Source organism: Lissotriton helveticus, chromosome 9, assembly GCF_964261635.1.
Source record: "Lissotriton helveticus chromosome 9, aLisHel1.1, whole genome shotgun sequence".
Lineage (NCBI taxonomy): Eukaryota > Metazoa > Chordata > Amphibia > Caudata > Salamandridae > Lissotriton > Lissotriton helveticus.
The window spans coordinates 958896020-958912883 of record NC_136070.1 but is presented as its reverse complement, the minus strand read 5'-3'; the positions used below and the strand labels follow the sequence as shown (position 1 = coordinate 958912883).

At 51.7% G+C, this 16864-nt stretch overlaps 1 protein-coding gene across 1 annotated transcript in view; it reads left to right on the top strand.

Moving 5' to 3' along the window:
- RBM5 (RNA binding motif protein 5) overlaps positions 1-16864 on the top strand; it is a 277566-nt gene that overhangs the window by 209191 nt on the left and 51511 nt on the right. The window contains exon 21 of the mRNA XM_078661241.1: positions 636-815. Coding sequence (XP_078517367.1) covers positions 636-815 — 180 coding nt within the window. The remainder of the gene's footprint in view (positions 1-635; positions 816-16864) is intronic.

The following is a 16864-nucleotide window of genomic DNA, read 5'->3' as shown; positions in this document are numbered from 1 at the left end:
GGCAGGCCGCAGGCATTTCAGTGGCCATACCAGTTTCGAGCTATTTATAGCTCTTGATCACTGGCGGCAATGAAGCAAAAAGTTAGAACACCTAATTTATTGCACATTAAAGTCCCGCCCCTATGGGCGTCACAAAGCATGATGGTACTTGTGGTAGGACTTGCAGTTCTTTATGCAAGTGGGCTCTGCTCTTGCTTTAAAGTAAAATAATGTTCCTTGTAAGGTGAAAGGCGCTGACAGCTTACTTTCCTCTGTGGCCGGCCAACCTCATTGCTGCCTGCGGTGTTGTGTACGTATCCCCGATGTGTGGCATCCGCATCTTAAAAAAAATAAAAGTTTGAAAATGTGGCTATCTGCTATGTATTAAATTAGTGACTATTTGGGATATAATTTGTTTTTCAAAAAATAAAATTTGCACAATGTTTTGCCTTTGATTTATTTATTTATTTTTTTACAATTTTTTTTAATGTGTACTAGTTTACGGAAACGCATGTTAGAAGTGCTCTGGGATGCCACATGCTGGACATTTAAGTGCTAGATTTTGTTAAGTAGCTTGCTATTTGTTTTTCAGGCTTGTGTTCATTACTGAACTATAATGCTAATAAAACATTTTCCTTATTGGTTTTCCTATGTAGCTGGGATTGGTGGCTGCCTACAGTGGTGATAGTGATAATGAAGAAGAACCAGATCGATTAACTGAAGTCGATGAAGACAGGTGGGCAGATTTGAAGAAGATGGCTTGCCTCCTTTGTAGACGCCAGTTTCCAAATCGTGATGCGCTAACAAGACATCAGCAGCTGTCCGATCTTCACAAGGTAATAAAAATGGAGACATAAATAACTAGCAGTTATTTGTAGATTGGTAAATTGCCTTACATATTTATTTTCATGCCATGAACATATAGGATAACATAACCCTGCTGTGCATTGTAAGGATGTTGCTAGTAACATGCGGCATATAGAGAAAAAAAGACAGAAGGCGGAGTACTTTTATAAGGTTTTGGAACTCTGTGGGGACTTGAAAGATCTTAGTATGGAACAGAAGGTATTTTTTCCCTTCTGCTTTATGGTCATATTACCCTTCCCACAAACTTCGTAAAACCTTGGTGTCTTAATTTTACATGCAGAATAAAAGCATGGTACAATTATACACCCCAAAACGTGGTGGGTGTTTTTTGCAAAAACATGTAATCTAAATCAGATTAAAAATGTTTCATATTGGGAAGAAACAGATCTTTTTTTGGGATCGATTTATAGCATGGAAAAAAATAAACATGTGGTCCTAAATAGCCTGTATTCTAAGTGTTTTGGCTGCAGATATACAAGCTTATGTGTACTCTTGTCATCTAGTGAGGCCCAGACTCTGCAAGTTTTTCCTTGGAGACTTTTTATGATCAGTGTTGTAGTTTCTTCTCCCCCCCTCGAATTATTGCGCGCGTTTCACAGCTCCTTTGTTGGAATGTTTTTGTTTTAGGTGTGTGTGGCTGTAGACCCATGCTTCGCACAAGTCCACCATCTAGTGTTGTGCTCGGATGATTGCAAGTTGTTTGTGTTCTAATGAGTTTGTCGCGTCCCAAGGCTGACTTTCGAAAATGCACATGTGCACCGACTCCATTGTTACTTTCTGCTGACTGGTTCAGATGTACTCTGGTGCTCCGGTTCAAGATCCTTTCAGGCTCCCTTCGGATCGCAAGTAGATCCTTTAACTCATTGGTATTGTCTATCACCGAAAGGAGGAGTCACCTTACCTCGTGACTGGGAAGACTCCTTGAAGAAACCAACGTGCAAACATCCTGACACAACACTAGATGGCAGGAGTATGCAAAGCATGTGAATGAGAATTTGCCTAGCCTTCGTGCTGGTAAGTTCCAATTCTATTAAGGACCGTCTCCTTAGCATATAATACAGTACATAGAAGTAGAATACAGTGCAGAGCAACAGCAGTCATAACAGCAAAAACTTCATGAATGCGTTACTTGCATTCCATACGCGGAGGGTCCACTTCTTGGAAGTCAATGGGGGGATAATCCTCACCTCCGAGTCCTTAATAGAATTGGAACTTACCAGCACGAAGGCTAGGCAAATTCTCATTCTATGGCAGGACTGGAGGCTTCGGATTATGCCAGTTCAAAAGCTTGTGGACAACCAGCCGAGCCACTTCCAACACTGGCTTAAAATAGAACCTCTTGAACGTGGAATCTGAGGACCAATCGGCCGCCCTCATCGGATCCTCTAGCCGAGCCCCAAGGGCGAAAGCTTTGGAGGCTATAGCTCCTCTTGCTGTATGAGCTCCAAATTGTTTGAAATCAATCCCCGCCTCCTGCATCACCCAACGCACCCATCTGGCGATTGTTGGGGAAGAAACAGCCTTGTACGGTTTCCGTAGGGCAATGAGAAGTTGTCTTTCGCCCGGAGGGTGAGTGTCATCAGTCATCTTCGTAAGCACGGAGGCACTGCACGACACACAGTTTAGGGGAATTTGGAAAAGCCGAGTACGAAATAACCTGCTCACTGTGAAAGACATCCCATCCGCGGAAAAAACTCTGGCCCGGGATGTCGAGAGCTCGTGCGTCCGAGAACCGCCTGCAGGATATCGGGCACAACAACATCGCTAATTTAGCTGTAAGTTCTTTACGAGAAAGAAACCTGTTCGTCTGCCAAGAAAGAAACAAATTCAAAACCCTGTTTACGTCCCACAGGACGGAGTAGCGCGGTTCAGGCGGCAGCGAGAGGCGGATCCCTCTCAAAAGTCTGCACACCAAAGGGTGCTCCCCAATCGGGGAACCCTGCACCAGGTCATGTCCAGCCGAGATTGCAGAATGGAAGGTATTGATTGATCGATAGGCCAGACCCTCTTCCGCCAAATCGGCCAGGAAGTTAAAGGACATGGGCTAAATCTGCCCCCATGGGATCGAAACTGTCGCACACACCAGCGATGCCATCTATGCCATGCTGATAGATATCTCCTGGTCGTGCCATCCGCCCAGGCCTTAGAGCAGGTCCTCTGCTTTTCGCAAAAGGCCTAGGAGCGTCCAGCAACGCCGAAGATTCTCCTGAACTAATCGTGGGGAACCCAGTCCAGATTGAGGAGAATGTGAGGAGAGTGGAGGAGTAGGATTGGAAAATCCCAGGAAAGTTCCAGTATAACCGGAAACCAAACTTGAGACCTCCACCATGGCGTAATCATCACACCCTGCGCCGACTGGCGAAGCAGCAACGCTGATACTCGCGTTATCATTGAAAACGGGGGGGGGGGGGAACCCATACCCCTGCTTGCCCGACCAGTCCTGGAGGAAAGCATCAGTCGCCTCCGCAGATGAGTCCGGGCGCCAACTGAAATACCTCGGAAGCTGGTGGTCCAGGCGCAACGCTGAGACGGGACCCCACCAGTCCATCAGCCGGGAGAACACCAGCGGATCCAGCTTCCATACGCTGGCATCCAAGAGGTGCCGGGAGTGCATCAGCCGGGAGAACACCAGCTGATCCAGCTTCCATACGCTGGCATCCAAGAGGTGCCGGGAGTGCCAATCGGCCACCTCGTTCTGCCGACCCGGCAAATACTCCGCCCTGACTGACACATGATGGTCCAGGCAAAAGTCTCTCGCAAGGTCCGCTAGCATCCTGGATCTGGTGCCACCCAGATGGTTGATATATCAGACTGCCGACACGTTGTCCTTCCGGAGGAGGACACAGGATTGTACTCTGTCCTTGGTCCAACACTGGACCGCAAAGGACCCCGCTAGCAACTCCAAGCAGTTGATATGCAATGATTGCTCGAGGGCGGACCAGGCGCCCCCTGTGGAGAAATCTCCGGATCTGGCTCCCCAGCCCGAACGACTGGCGTCTGCCTCTATCACTGTCTGGGGCGGAGCCAAAAATCGCACTGCCATTCCAGGCTTCCATGTGCGTCAGCCACCATTGCATTTCGTCCCTCACATCCTCCGACAATGGAATCAGCTGAGAGTACGTTAGACCTTTCCTGAGATGGTATGTCTTTAGACGTTGCATGGCCCGGTAGTGAAGAGGGCACGGAAATATGGCCTTAATCGAAGACAACAGGCCTACCAACCGCGCCATGTGTCGCAATGATATTAGTGGCTTCGCCAGGGTCTGGTGCAACTCGTGCCTGATCTTTGCCATCTTCCTGGCGGGAAGACTCAAGGTGGAAGACACCGAGTCTATGTTGAACCCGAGAAAGGTTGCGCACTGGACGGGAACCAGAAGGAACTTCTCGTTGATAACAAAGCCCAGACCCTGAAGCAGGTCGACCGCAAACTGCAGCTGGGACGCTAGCCGCTCCGGACACTGGTCCATGAACAGCATGTCGTCCAGGTACACTATCATTCTGATACCCTGTGCCCGCAAGGCCTTCACCGCCGGACGCAACTCCTTTGTGAAGCACCACGGCGCCGAGGAGAGCCCGAAAGGCAGCGTGGTGAACTCGTAAACCTGACCGTCCCACCTGAACTGGAGGAAACGATGGTGCGGAGTGTGAGAAGTTGGCCTGATATGCAGTGCTCACTATTCTAGTGATCACTATGTATCAGTCCAAACAACCCTTATTGATTGGTTGTAAGTCAACCTTATAGACCAGCTATCCTAGTAGCATGGATACGAGCAGTCTAAGGCTAAGACTCTAGAGGGCGTGTTAAGCCAGCTGTTTTACCATCACATTACCCCTTGAACACCAAGTGAAAGGACACCACACAAGTTGTTATGAAAATAAACAGATATTTATTTATAACAAGAGTACCCTGAACTCTTTGAGTCAGGGAGCTAAGCACATAACAAAACTCTTAAGAAAATACTTTAAGTCGCACAATTTACACAAATGCCCTAGGGGCACGAAAAACCATATACACAGTAAGTGGAATGCGAACTTGCTAGCAGGTAAGTAATACTTTTCTAGACTCAGGAATCGCTAGGCCTACAATTCTAAACACTGGGATTAGATGCAGGAGGCCTGTGGACGTCGTGTGCAGAGTGGGAACTCTCACGCGTAAGGCGGGAGAAGTCTATGGAGGCTAGCAGTTGCAAAGTTACTGTTCTCGGGCGAACCCGACTAGGTGGGTCGAAAACAAGAGTGGATCCGAACACTTAGGGTGTTGGACTATGCTGGAGCACCGGAGTACTCAGGTTACCTAGCCCAGGGGCTGCGGCTGCATAGGGTTGAAGTTGCGTCGGAAACCCTCGTTGAAGATCCAGGAGCCTGAAGAAAGAGTTGCTGGCAGGCGGCCAGTGAAGAAAGTTCGGAGTGATCCAAGCCTGGATCAGGGAAGAAGAAACCTGTAAGCAGAGGGGACCAAGTTCTGAATCACTAGCCAGTGATTTGAGTGGGCACCAGGATGGCACCGGACGAAGTCACCTCAGCCAGGTGAGTGGGCGCTGCTGGGCTCTGCAGTCTCTCGGACCAGGAGGCGTTGTCGGCGACCAGGATGGAGGTGCGAGCTGTCCCACCAAGGTTCTTGCTGTCGACGTCGCTGGACCCAGGATTGGGCAACAAGTCTTGGCAAATGCAAGGCCCATGCGGTGGACCTAAAATGGCGTCTTGAGTGGACCAGGAGGGTCCAGGGTGCTCCTCTTTTGGAGGGGAGCAAGGGCTAGTCTGGAGCAACCAGTCCAGCAGTGGTTGTCGTCGTGAGAGGGCCACTAGCCAACGGGCAAGCGACCTGGACAACGCGGTTGGCAGCAAAGAGCAGAAGGGCCCCACGCAGATCTCGTGGATGCAGGGGGGCTGAACTTCGGTGCTGGAGCTGCTCAGGGTCGGGGCTTCTCTTACCCCAAAGCACTCAGTCGAGGGTCACTCGGGAGTCGTGCTGGACAAGCGTCGTGCAGTTCTGAAGATGGCCGGTCCCTCGAGGTCTCGTCACACCCACGGATCACAGCTGGGCTGATGATGTAGGTTGAGGTCAGAGGTGCCAGGGAAGCCGGTTCTCGTCGTGCTGGAGCAGTCTTGATCCGAAGGAGAGACTGGCAACAAACCGCGATGCTTGGTTGGTGCCTGCTGCTGCAGGGTGACTACTCCTTAGTCACAAGGGAGAATCTTGGGAAGAAGTCTTGAGTTCCTTTCGTGGAAAGTAGTTTCAGGATTCAAAGATGATCTGATTTGGAAGGGGGCCAGTTCCTACCTTTATCCTGCAAAAAGGGGCTGGCACGCGACTAAGTCCTGCCCTATGGGTGGGACTAGGAGGGGGGTGGTTACACCCCTCTCCTTTGGCGGGCTTTCCCCAGATCAGGGGCTGGAGTGCCCCTGGAACTGGTTCCAGCCGGCCTATGCACAGTGAGCACCGGGGTGCCACTTGCAGTCACCTTCCTCTAAAGCCCTGCCTACCTAGGATACACAAAATCCTGTCTGGGACGGTGCTGGCACCGCCCCTGGCAGGAAACCCTTTGTCCTTGCCTCCTGGGCTGGGAGGACTCCCAGCAGCAGGAGGGCAGACTTGTGTCTCGGTGGCAGCATCCATTTTGTGGAGCTAAGGCTCTGTCTAACTTTAACCGGGGTTACAGGTTACATACATGTCGTGTCCCTCTAGAAGGGTGGAATGCTAACCCCGTCGCCAGAATTGGCGAGGGGTTAGTATTCCAATTCGTATGACACCTTACTCGACATGTTTTGATAAAGCGATACCAGAGTTGGCACATAACCGCGAGGATTATAATGCACTTAAGAGTATATGGTATGCGATATCATGGAAACGGCTAAGGGATGGATCCCGAAAGCCGCAGACAGGCTCAGCTCATGCCAGAGCACTATCTCACACGATTCCAAGCACTCTGCCTTCAGGATTGTCAAGGCCTGCCATAGGAGTGACTGATAGGAGATCTGTGTGTCCATTTTAGGGTTAGATATAGGTATACTATATCTAAAGCAAAGGGTGATTACACCACCTTGCCCCAGCTGTCGTGCAGCCAGTTGTGTCAGATTTGGATGGCCAGCCAGGGGTGGCATAATACATGCTGCAGCCCCTGGTAGGCCCTGGGTACACCTATGCCCTGGGTACCTAAGGTACACTGTACAGGGACTGATAAGGTGACTCAGTATCCAATTAGATATGTACCTAGGGTACATGGAATCCATTTTACAGAGAGAGCAGTAGGCCTGGGGTCCTGAATAGCAGGGCCCCAGGTCAACGAAGTCAGAAAACCAGCAAAACACCAGGCAAAAAGTTGGGGGCAACCATAGTCAGGGATCTACCTTCCTACACGGAGGGAAAATCGGAACCGCCAAGTAAGCGTCTTTTAAGTCGAGCCTGACCATCCAATCGGACGGTCGCAACACATCTCTCAGGAGGTGAATCCCCTCCATCTTGAAATGGCGGTACACCCGCCATTCGTTGAACTCCTTCAAATTGATGACCGGGCGACGGCCTCAGTCGACCAGAAAGAGGTTGCTGAGGAAACCACCCGGCTGCTCGCACGCGCAACAAATCGCCCCTTTGTGGAGGAGGGCGGCAACCTCTTAGCGCACCAAGTCTGCGTCTCGCTGTGAGAAGGTAATGTGGCAAGGACGTTGAAGCGGACACAGACGGCCTTGGAACTCCAGCTGGAAGTCCTGAACCGTCTGCAGCACCTAAGCATCGCTTGTAAGAGAAACCCACGCTGGGAAAAACTGCGCTAGGTGCCCCCCTACCCGCAAACTCACAGAGGGTAACACACTCACCTCCTCCAGCACCTTGTTGCTGGCCTCTCTGGCCCCCGCGGCCTTAGAACCTCTGTCCTCTCGTCGGATAGATATTGTTGAAGCAGGCGTTGTCCTGAACCTGCCCGCGTCCGGAGCCTTGCCCCCGGTCGGAGCTGTTGCCGCGACCGAACGAGCGGCCCCTGCCACGTCCGGCCCTCTCAAAAACCCGAGGGGTAAAAACATTTTTAATATTGGACTGAGCCTGGTCCAGGGAAGTGAATGTGGCTACAAATTTGCCAAGCTCTTTAATAAACGGGTCTCCAAACAGACCACCTTGCGCCACTCCGCCAGCCTCGAAAGAGGCAAGGTCACCCAACTTAGGGTCAATTGTAATTAATAGCGACCTCCTTCTCTCCGTAGAGAGGGCACAATTGGCATTGCCGAGAAAAATAATGGCGCGCTGCGCCCAATTGGATATAACCTCCGGGGATATAAGATCCCCCCCGACACCTTGGCCTCCTCAGCCAGGTCAAGAATCTTGGTCAAGGGGCCCACCGTGTCTAGCAGCTTGTCCTGGCATATACGCCAGGACCTATCTATACCTTTCCGAGGGTCCTTGACAAATTTAGCTAAGAACGTTGCCATCTTCGGTTCAATGTCGGGCGTCATCGCCACTTTCCAATCTAAGGTAGGGTGGGGACACTCCGCCCTAAGGCGGCTACGAGCGTCCTTATCTACAGGCTTCCGAAGACTGTTCGCCACATTCTGGGCTACCTTATCCCCAGGGACCCAGTCCTAGGACCGGGGGTGGACCAGATCATCCGGGTCCAACATGTTCAAAGGACCCGCGGATGAGGAAGGCTGGGACGGGAGCCACAACCTAGAAGAGCAGGCCTCTTCATCCGGAGAATCATCATCCTGCTGTGGCTCTGGGGACATAGTACGCGTGGTAGGGGGTGGCAACTCCACGGGGAGGACGGGCTGGGGCCCCTCGTGCACCATAAAGGCGCTCTTAACCCTTGCAAAAGCCTCAGTCTACCCCCTCTGTACAAGGCTTCTTAGGGGGGGAGGAGATGGGGACGGGACCTGAGGCCGGGGCTGGCGCGGGAATAAGGGACGCAAGTTTTGCGTACGCATCATCCAACCGTGCCGAGAGGCGCTGCTCTAGGGGATCATTTCCTGATCCACCACCCTATAGATGGAGTAATCAACTGCCTGGTAAAAGCCCTCATCCCAAGAGGCAGAATTCAGAGGGTCCTCCCCTGGGTACTGGCCTGACTCCCCTGCATAATGAGGTAAGTTAGGCTCCGCAGGCTAAGGGAGGAACAGCACAGCGAATAAGGGCCCTCACGGGTACTATGTGGATCCTGGGAACTAGCCCAGAGGATATGGGGGCACAAAGGCACACAACGCGCTGGTCACCAAGATGGAAGCCTGCTCCCTAGCGGTGGGAGGGCCCCACCGCGCACTGCTGGGCCAAAAATCACGTGAGGAGCGCAGAAAGCGTCCCGCGATCACTAGGGGAATCTGTAAGGGCTAAAACACACCAGCGCTTGGCAATACAACAAAACGCTAAACTCACAGACCCCAAAACCCAGGAGAGGGAAGAAAAAACACTTGACTTGCTGCTGAGCAGCGAAGGAAGAGGAAGCAGCAGCGGAGCATAATGGGAGCTGCCGGAGTGCAAAGACTGACAAAGGACTTATGTTCGAGTTTCTTGTTTCCCAAGTGTTCATGGGAAAAGTAGTTTTTACTGGTTCGAGGCATGTGGGCTGCTAAATTCATATCTTAGCATTAGATCGCCGCCTAGTGTTGGGCTCGGATGATTGCACATTGTTGTCCTGGAAGAGTCTTCGAAGTATCCTGAGATAGGTGGCTCCTCCCCTGGACTACAGTGCGCATGGGCATCGGCTCCATCCCCAGATTGTTTTTTTCCGCCATTGGGTTCGGATGTGGTCTCGACGTCTTACTGTCGGAACCAAGAAAAACTAACTTTTAGCGGCCAAAAGGCCTCGATTTTCTTGCGTCGGTATTGTCTGCGCACGGTCTCTAGTCTTCCGTCTCTTGGAGCCGGAATAAGCGGAGTTTTCTTCGCTCTCGGAACTTTGAGGCCTTCTCATCGCGACACGACTGCAAGCCTTTTCGGACATGGAGCGGAGCCCGTTCAAGTACTGCCCGCTATGTGGGTCCAAGTACCCACACATCGATCTACACCCCGTGTGTAACAAATGCCTTTCGCCTGACCACGACGACGGCAAGTGCAAGTTGTGTGCACAGTTCCGCTCGAAGAAGACTCTCAAGCTTCGGCGCGCGATGCGCATGGAAGCTAAACAAGCGGCCCCGGATCCGGAGAACATCTTCGGCGACCAAGACGAAGAGGACCAGGGTCATCATCTCCAAATCTCCCCACCCGAGACGGAGGTCGAGGCGGATCCGGGAGACGACGACGGAGTCGCGGGTCAAGGCCTTGAATACGTCGACGAGGTAGGAGACGACGATGAGATTTATGGGGCCGCGGCGGATAGCTCAGCGGACGAGCTCTGCCCCGAAGGTTACGAGGATACCGACCGGGACACGGGATCGCCTGTCGGCCTTACCCAAGACCCGTTGCCGCAAGCCACAGCCCCGCCTTCGGGCCCGGCCACGGACTTACTTGCTGGGCAGACTGTTTCGAAACCGAAACCATCGGGATCGACAACACCTAAAATGGCCGACCCGAAAACGAAACCGAAAGTTAAGGACTCGAGTGTCCCTAAGATGGCTGCCGTGCCGGTGAAACCGACGGTGCCCGCTACCCCATCGACTCCGTCGACCTCCGGTCCGCAGAAGTCTAAGAAGTCCGTCGATTCCGATGCTGCGAAATCGAAACCGACGCCAGAGGAGGGGTCCTCCAAGAAAGATGGTCGGCACGGGACAGCGGCTACGACGCCGTCAAAACCCGCCAAAGTCGGCTCCAAGGAGGCTACGCAGGCACACGGAAAGAAGTCTGTGCCCCGAACGCAGGAATCGGAGGCGGTAAAGACAGGATCCGCGCCCAAAACGCACAAGGCCCACAAGGACGTCGGATCCGAGGGGAAAATCAGACCATCCTCGTCAGCGCCGACACAAACTGTGAGTGTGCCGTCCCCCATAGCCGAATCACTGAAAAGAATCAGGGAAAAGGCCTTTGCCCCGTCGGCTCCGATACCATCAACGCAGCCGCGAAAAGACACTCCAGAGAAGCCGTCTGGGAAACTTCTCTTTATTTTGCCGCCGAAGGAGGCGCCAAAAGCATTTTCAACCAAATCGGCACCGAAACAGGTGATTTCTTCACCGACTGGCCCACTTCCACGTCAGGTACTCGAATCCGAGGACGATTCGGAGCATTTCATCGACGCTGACACAGGCAAACTGACCCTCTATAAGAGGAAAATCACTTCGGAGCCAGTGGACCCCTATGTCATCCCACTAAAGAAGAAGAGGGTGCCCCTTGACGCCTCAGGCCTCACGGAACCAATCCAGCCTCCTCCGAGACGGAGCCCTACTCCCTCCCCAGAACACTCTGCGGGTGAGGGGTATGATGAGGACGAGCAGTACAATTTCCCAATCAATGAACCTGATGTGCAACCGGATTCATATGATGACACTGGTGACCAGAACACCCAAGGTGGGTGGCAGCACCCGCAGCCTTTTAATGCACGGGCATCCCCGACTGAGGATTCAGCAGGTTTTCATGCCCTACTCGAAAGGGCGGCAGCCAATCACGATGTGGACATGCATGCCGACCCTGTTGAGGAAGACTTCCTTTTCGACACTTTTTCAGTCTCTGAAAGGACAGTAAAGACACTGCCTATGCTTAAAGGAGTCCTCAAGCATGCTGGGGACATATTTAAGGAGCCTACGAGAGCGAGAGTGGTCAACCCTCGCATTGAAAAAAAGTACAGACCTGCACCTGCAGACCCCGCATACATTCGGGGACAATTGCCACTGGACTCTCTTGTGGTCGCCAATGCCAGGAAACGTGCCAACTCCCAGACTACGGGTGAAGCTCCTCCCCCGGATAAGGAATCCAAAGTGCTAGAGGCAGGGGGCAAAAGAGTAGCTGCACAGGCATCAAACTTTTGGCGCATCGCCAATACACAGGCGCTCTTGGCGCGTTATGATAGGGCGCACTACGACACCCTAGAACAGATTGTACAACACCTGCCTCCACAGTTCCAAGAGGGCACCAAACTGCTTATTGAGGAAGGGAAGCTAATCTCAAACGCAGCCATCAAGTGTGCACTTGACGCTGCGGACACAGCTGCTAGAGCTATCAACACTAGCGTTATGCTGAGACGACAAGCGTGGCTCCGCATCTCAGGGTTTAAACCGGATATTCAGACAACAATTCTTAATCAGCCAGTCAATCCTGATAGTCTGTTTGGTCCGGATGTTGACACCACCCTAGAGAAAATAAAGAAAGACACAGAAACTGCTAAGTCTATGGGGGCCCTACAGTCACAACAGTTTCGTGGCAGCAATTTTCGTCGCTCAGGTGCACGTGGAGTCACCAGAGGACAAATGGGTCAACAATCCCAGTTCGCAAAAGGTGGGGCACAATCCTCGTTCACTAAACAGAACAAGGGAGGTTACAGGAATAACAGCAACAGAGGTCGCGGCAGAGGAAACAACAGCTCCCGCACCTCTACTCCCAGCAAACAGTGACTCTCTGTCACTGCCCCCCGACCACCTAACACCTGTCGGGAGGAGACTGCAGCAGTTCCTGCCCGTCTGGAGAAACATCACCACAGACAGGTGGGTGCGACAACTAATCCAGTATGGTTATTGCCTAGAGTTGAAGTCCACTCCACCCAACATCCCGCCAAGGCAACGGCCTATGTCCGCAGAGCACTTGCTCTTATTGCAGCAGGAAGTAGTGGTGATGCTGCAAAAGGGAGCAATCGAGCTCGTGCCGGTGGGGGAGGAAGGCACGGGGGTATATTCCCTGTACTTCCTTATTCCAAAGAAGGACGGATCTCTCAGGCCCATTCTAGATCTACGTCCCCTCAACCTGTACATACTATCAGAACATTTCCACATGCTTACACTGCAACAGATTCTTCCCTTGCTAAACCAGGGAGACTTCTTAGCAACCTTAGATCTCAAGGATGCTTATTTCCACATTCCACTACACCCGTCACACAGGAAATACCTCAGGTTCACTATTCAAGGCAGGCACTACCAGTTCAAAGTCCTACCCTTCGGAGTCACAACAGCCCCGAGGGTGTTCACCAAGTGTCTGGCGACAGTAGCGGCGCACCTCAGGAGGCAGAACATCCATGTCTACCCCTACCTAGACGACTGGCTCGTGCAAGCCAAGTCAGAGCAACAGTGCGCCGCAGACATGTCGACTACAATTCACCACCTTCACGATCTGGGTTTCTCCCTGAACTACCCAAAATCGCATCTTCAGCCGGCGCATGTCCGGCAGTTCCTAGGTGCAACGATCAACACCCTGACGGCCATGGCTCAGCCAAACCAAGTCAGGATAGACAGCATGCAGGCTCTGATCCAAAAGTTCAGGCCACAACACTCGCTTCCAGCGAGAGTGTTCATGCAATTGATAGGCATGATGGCCTCCTGCATCTTCATAGTCCCTCACGCACGGCTACATATGCGCCCGCTCCAGGAGTGCTTAGCGAATCAGTGGACACAGGCTCGTGGGCAATTGACAGATCTAGTGTTGGTTACCAGTCGGGCATACGACTCTCTGCATTGGTGGACTCCACACAACCTTTGCAAGGGCCGACTGTTCCAAGAGCCCGTGCCGCAGATTGTCCTGACAACGGACGCATCTCTCCAGGGATGGGGAGCTCATGTGCTCACTTACACAGTGCAGGGACTATGGACGACGCAGCAACAAAAGATGCACATCAACTATCTGGAGCTGATGGCAATCTTCATGGCGCTCAAGTCCTTCATTGTACATCTGTGCAACAAAGTCGTGCTAGTCCGGACGGACAACATGACCGCGATGTACTACATTCAAAAGCAGGGAGGCACCCACTCGCCACAGCTGTCTCATCTGGCTCAGAGCATGTGGAAGTGGGCCATTCAGAGGAACATTTTCCTCATGGCAGAACACCTCCCAGGAAAGGACAATCAGATGGCGGATCTGCTCAGCAGATACAGCCATCAAATGCACGAGTGGGAGATACACCCATCTGTTCTCCACCCGTACTTCCAGCAGTGGGGTCATCCGGAGATAGACCTGTTTGCCACAGCAGAGAACGCAAAATGCCAACTCTTTGCCGCCAGGTTCCCTCACCCACAGTCGCAGGGGAATGCGATATGGATGAACTGGTCAGGCAAATTTGCGTACGCTTTTCCGCCAGCCCCTCTAATACCGCTGGTCGCAAGAAAGCTAAGGCAGCACGAGATGACTCTCATCCTGGTTGCTCCAACGTGGGCGCGCCAGGCTTGGTACACCACGTTCCTCGAACTCTCAGTGGTGCCGCATCAAAGACTGCGCCTCACGCCCAGTCTTTTGACGCAGAACCATGGAGACATTCAGCATCCAGATCCACAACAGCTCAACCTGGCGATCTGGCTCCTGAAGTCCTAGAGTTTGGATACCTTAACCTACCTCCGGAGTGCATGCACATCATCAAGGAGGCGAGGAAACCAACTACTAGAGCATGCTATGCTGCAAAGTGGAAGCGTTTTGTCATTTACTGTACAGCCAATGACATCAACCCGCTAGATGCATCTATCCCCAACATCATCTGCTATCTGTTGCATCTTTACAAGTGCAATCTAGCGTACACTTCCATTCGGATACATCTATCCGCCATAGCGGCTTATCTCCAGAACAGGCAGCACCTCTCTGTCTTCAGGGTGCCTGCCATTAAAGCCTTCCTTGAAGGTCTGAAACGAGTCATTCCCCCAAGAACACCGCCAGCTCCGGTGTGGAACCTCAATGTCGTTCTCACCAGACTGATGGGACCGCCATTTGAGCCACTGCACTCGTGTGAACTCCAGTTCCTTACGTGGAAAGTAGCTTTCCTTGTAGCTATTACGTCTCTGAGGCGTGTCAGTGAGCTGCAGGCGCTCACAATCCAAGAGCCATTCATTCAAATCCATCCAAATAGGGTAGTGCTACGCACTAACCCCAAATTCCTTCCGAAGGTGGTGTCACAGTTTCATCTAAACCAAACTATTGACTTACCAGCATTCTTTCAAAACCCGCAAACGGTGGCGGAAAGAATGCTCCATACCTTAGATGTACGGAGGGCGTTGATGTACTACATAGACAGAACACAACCCTTTAGGAAAACAAAACAACTCTTTGTTGCCTTCGCACCACAACACAAAGGCAACCCGATTTCCAAAGCAGGGATAGCCGGATGGATTGTTAAATGCATCCAGATATGTTATCAAAAAGCAAAGCGCACTTTAACAATACCCCCCAGAGCGCACTCCACACGCAAACTGGGGGCATCCATGGCTTTCCTAGGGAACATTCCTTTAGAGGATATTTGCAGAGCAGCCACGTGGGTTACACCACACACCTTTACTAAACACTACTGTGTTGATGTGCATTCCAAGCAGCAAGCTGCTGTAGGACAGGCTGTTCTGAAGACACTTTTTCAGGTTTCTGCAGCTGGCACGGGCAACCGCCGCTGATGGAGGGACTGCTATGTATTCTATGCTAAGATATGAATTTAGCAGCCCACATGCCTCGAACTGAATATGCTACTTACCAGTATGCATCTGTTCTTGGCATGTAGGGCTGCTAACATTCATATCGCCCGCCCTCCTCCCCGGTGCCTGTCGCAGCTGCAGATATACTATTGTATTTATTCATTAGCATGGACATCCTTTACACTTTTCACTCCATCTTCTGCCACAATGGCGAAAAACAATCTGGGGATGGAGCCGATGCCCATGCGCACTGTAGTCCAGGGGAGGAGCCACCTATCTCAGGATACTTCGAAGACTCTTCCAGGACAACAATGTGCAATCATCCGAGCCCAACACTAGGCGGCGATCTAATGCTAAGATATGAATGTTAGCAGCCCTACATGCCAAGAACAGATGCATACTGGTAAGTAGCATATTCATTTTTTTTTCTTGCTGCTGTAAAAATAAAGTGAAGGAAGAAGGCATAATCCGAAGCCTCCGGTCCTGCCATAGAATCTACAGTTCTACATGCCAACAGATGCTTCCTGGGTAAGTAGAATTTTCCTCTTTGCATTCTGAGCAAAAGAAAAATTGTGCGCGTCTGGTTCTTTATCTCTCCTTGACAGCCTATGTGCCATACTCGACTGGGCCCTTTCTATTTCAGCAGCTCCAACCAGAAAATAAGCTGCTGGTGGAACGTACTTGACTTGGTTTCTTTTCCGAACTGCCATTCAAATTACCCTCACACCGGCCAACATTCAGTCTAAGTTAGGCCTCTTGCCCGACTATCTGGAAGCTATCTGGAAGCTATCTGTGAGGCCTGTCGGTCATTCCAGTCTAAGACCACCCTTTAGAACGGACTTACGTGCCACCTAGAGATGCAATGCAGACCGACAACACACCTGACCTGACAAGACACCTGGCACGACTTGTCATCCTGGTAGGCCCAAGACAGTAAAGGCACCAACGGTGGGGGGGTCTGTCACCGACATCAAGCAGTGAGTTGATGGTCGACTCAAAATGATCAAAATAGATCAGAAAAGTTAGTAAAAAATGACTGAGTACTGCTCTTCCCGGAACTGCGCTTGCGTCCGCGCACGAGGGCGGCATCTAAGTACTCCGTCATCCCTGCGATCACGACGGACGTGGAGCTGCAGACGACGCGCAGGAGTACTGCTGACAAACTTTCCGGATCCAGTCTGACGCCTGGGGATATTCTAAGGTAGGTAATCTAACACCAACTACTGTTTCTTACAGAAATATCGTTACCGAAGGTAAGTAACCTGTGCATTTGGTCAACAGGATGAGGAAGAAGAGGACACCTCAGCAGTCCATCCACAAATCCATTCAGAGGCTGGCCAAGATTATCCTGGAGTCTTCCGACAAACCGTGGACTGTGCATACACCTGTCCCCGATCTGTAACCCCCGAAATTCTCTCCGACCGATGAAACTGGATAGGCCTCCATTGCACAAAAGCTATTGAGCGCACCACAATACTGAGATGCCTCACCCTCTGCGTTAAAACATCAGCCTACACTAAATCGGTTTCAGCACCAACACATCAGGCTTGATAACAAAAGACGAGGGAGGTAGAGTTTT